Here is a 2,152-nt window from a genome sequence, read left to right as displayed (position 1 = left end):
ATCTATGACTGATTCCTAGTAGATTTGTTGTTGATCTTCAACAGATCTCTGGTAGATCTATGACAGATATCTAGTAGATTTGTTGATCTTCAACAGATCTCTGGTAGATCTATGACAGATCTCTAGTAGATTTGTTGATCTTCAACAGATCTCTGGTAGATCTATGACTGATCCCAGTAGATTTGTTGTTGATCTTCAACAGATCTCTGGTATATCTATGACAGATCTCTAGTAGATTTGTTGTCGATCTTCAACATATCTCTGGTAGATCTATGACTGATCTCTAGTAGATTTGTTGATCTTCAACAGATCTCTGGTAGGTCTATGACTGATTTCTAGTAGATTTGTTGTTGATCTTCAACAGATCTCTGGTAGATCTATGACAGATCTCTAGTAGATTTGTTGCTCTTCAACAGATCTCTGGTAGATCTATGACTGATCCCTAGTAGATTTGTTGTTGATCTTCAATAGATCTATGGTAGGTCTATGACTGGTTTCCAGTAGATTTGTGATTGCTCTCCAACAGATCAATTACAGATCTGCATTAGATCTCCAGATGATCTCCCATGGATCACTAATGGATCCCCTACATATATCTGATGGATCCAACAGCTATCTATCCAGAAGATCTACAATGATTCTCCAGTATTTCTGTTATATGTGAAAGTTTTCATCAGATTATTAGTAAACACCAGGCAGATTTTATTAGTAATTCCTGTGGATGTTTGATTTACCTCCAAGGAGATTTGTTGATTCCTCTATAGATCTAGGTGGATCTAAATTGTATTTCAGGTTTAACTTTAAAAAAAATTCATATTAACTAAAATTAAGATGATTCCAGCAGATTTGTGTTTTTTTCAATTATCTATTTTAAGGTGTGGTCTCTATGCGAACATCCGACAAAATCAGGTCGTTGTAGATGTTGACCTTGTCAATTGATCTCAGATTGGTGGTCCGGTGTTTAAATTCAAGCAGGTGGGAATTGTTGACCGCCACCTTAAACTCCGTGTTGGTGCACAGGATCTTCATCTGCAAGAGCAAAAGCAAAATATGTTATTGACCTGCATGTCCACGTTTATGTACTTGTTCTTAAGACCATGGTGCATTCAAAGACTCCTGCGCACTGTTGGGTATATCTAACCTCAAACGGCTGACCCTGGACAAAGGGAAAGTTCTTCAGATCTCTCTCTTCTTTGCCCCAAATTTTGTTGATGCAGCTGTTTCTGACGATCACCTTCTTGCCGCCCTCATTGAATCGAGGGTTGAAGTGAAAGAGCAAATCGTTGGACGTGCAAAAGTCCAACGTGATCCTGAACAACAACAGAATCAGCTGACCATCAGTCTTTCTGTTTCACATCATTATTTAACTGTTATTGCTGTCTATACCGGGCATTGAGTTTAATCTCGTCTCTGATGGTATTTTCTGCTGTTCATGTTATGTTGTGTAAAACTGTTGGTACTGACTTCTCAGCGTTGGGTTTGATGGTCCCACAGATGGTGATGAGCAGTTTGTCAGTCACTCCCTGTGGCAGGTTCAGGAGGTAGGGAACGTTCTGTCAGAAGATAAACAAGAAAACAGCTCTTTAGCACATTCATCTTTCATTCCAGCTTTCATCTCTTTGACATCTGTAATCTGTGATTTATATTTGTTATCAATATGAGAAAAAAAATCTCTGTAATGCCACTTGATTGTAGATATGTGCTGCTGATTATCCATGTTGCTGATCTTATGCTGCTGATTTATTTCAAGCTGCTGTGTTCATTCGTACTCACTCATGTTAGTGCTGCTGTTGTTCGGCGTATTGTTTTAGCTTATTTCTTAGTTTGTATCTTAGATCTTATGACTGTTTTTCTTTACAATTTATACTTTTGTTGGATGTAACTGGGACACTTTACACAATTTTGTTCCACCACATGTACTACATGTGGTGAGAATGACAAAGAAACTTTGACTTTGACATCTGTTTATCTCACCAGACTCTTTAGGGGGGCTGTCGGCATGGCCGGTCCAGGTCCGAATCCTCCAGGTGCAGTGGGTTGACTGGGGTTTCCTCCAGGCCACATGCCTCCACCTCCAGATGGACCACTAGGCCAGGTGGGATTAGCTGGTTGACCTCCGGGCCAGGTGGGGTTGGCTCCTGGTTGACCTCCG

The 2,152-nt window shown here is 40.1% G+C and overlaps 1 protein-coding gene across 1 annotated transcript in view; it reads right to left on the bottom strand.

Annotated features, from left to right (window-relative positions):
• Nucleotides 1–76: 76 nt before the first annotated feature.
• lgals3b (lectin, galactoside binding soluble 3b) overlaps nucleotides 77–2,152 on the bottom strand; it is a 6,138-nt gene continuing 4,062 nt past the window's right edge. Inside the window, 4 exon segments of the mRNA XM_037694694.1 lie at nucleotides 77–1,029; nucleotides 1,142–1,310; nucleotides 1,465–1,553; nucleotides 1,975–2,152. The exon segment at nucleotides 1,975–2,152 is cut by the window's right edge and continues 9 nt beyond it. Coding sequence (XP_037550622.1) covers nucleotides 871–1,029; nucleotides 1,142–1,310; nucleotides 1,465–1,553; nucleotides 1,975–2,152 — 595 coding nt within the window. The 3' untranslated portion in view covers nucleotides 77–870.

This window comes from Nematolebias whitei, chromosome 21 (genome assembly GCF_014905685.2).
Source record: "Nematolebias whitei isolate Nwh7 chromosome 21, NemWhi1, whole genome shotgun sequence".
Taxonomy (NCBI): domain Eukaryota; kingdom Metazoa; phylum Chordata; class Actinopteri; order Cyprinodontiformes; family Rivulidae; genus Nematolebias; species Nematolebias whitei.
This window is presented reverse-complemented; position numbering and strand designations above follow the sequence as displayed.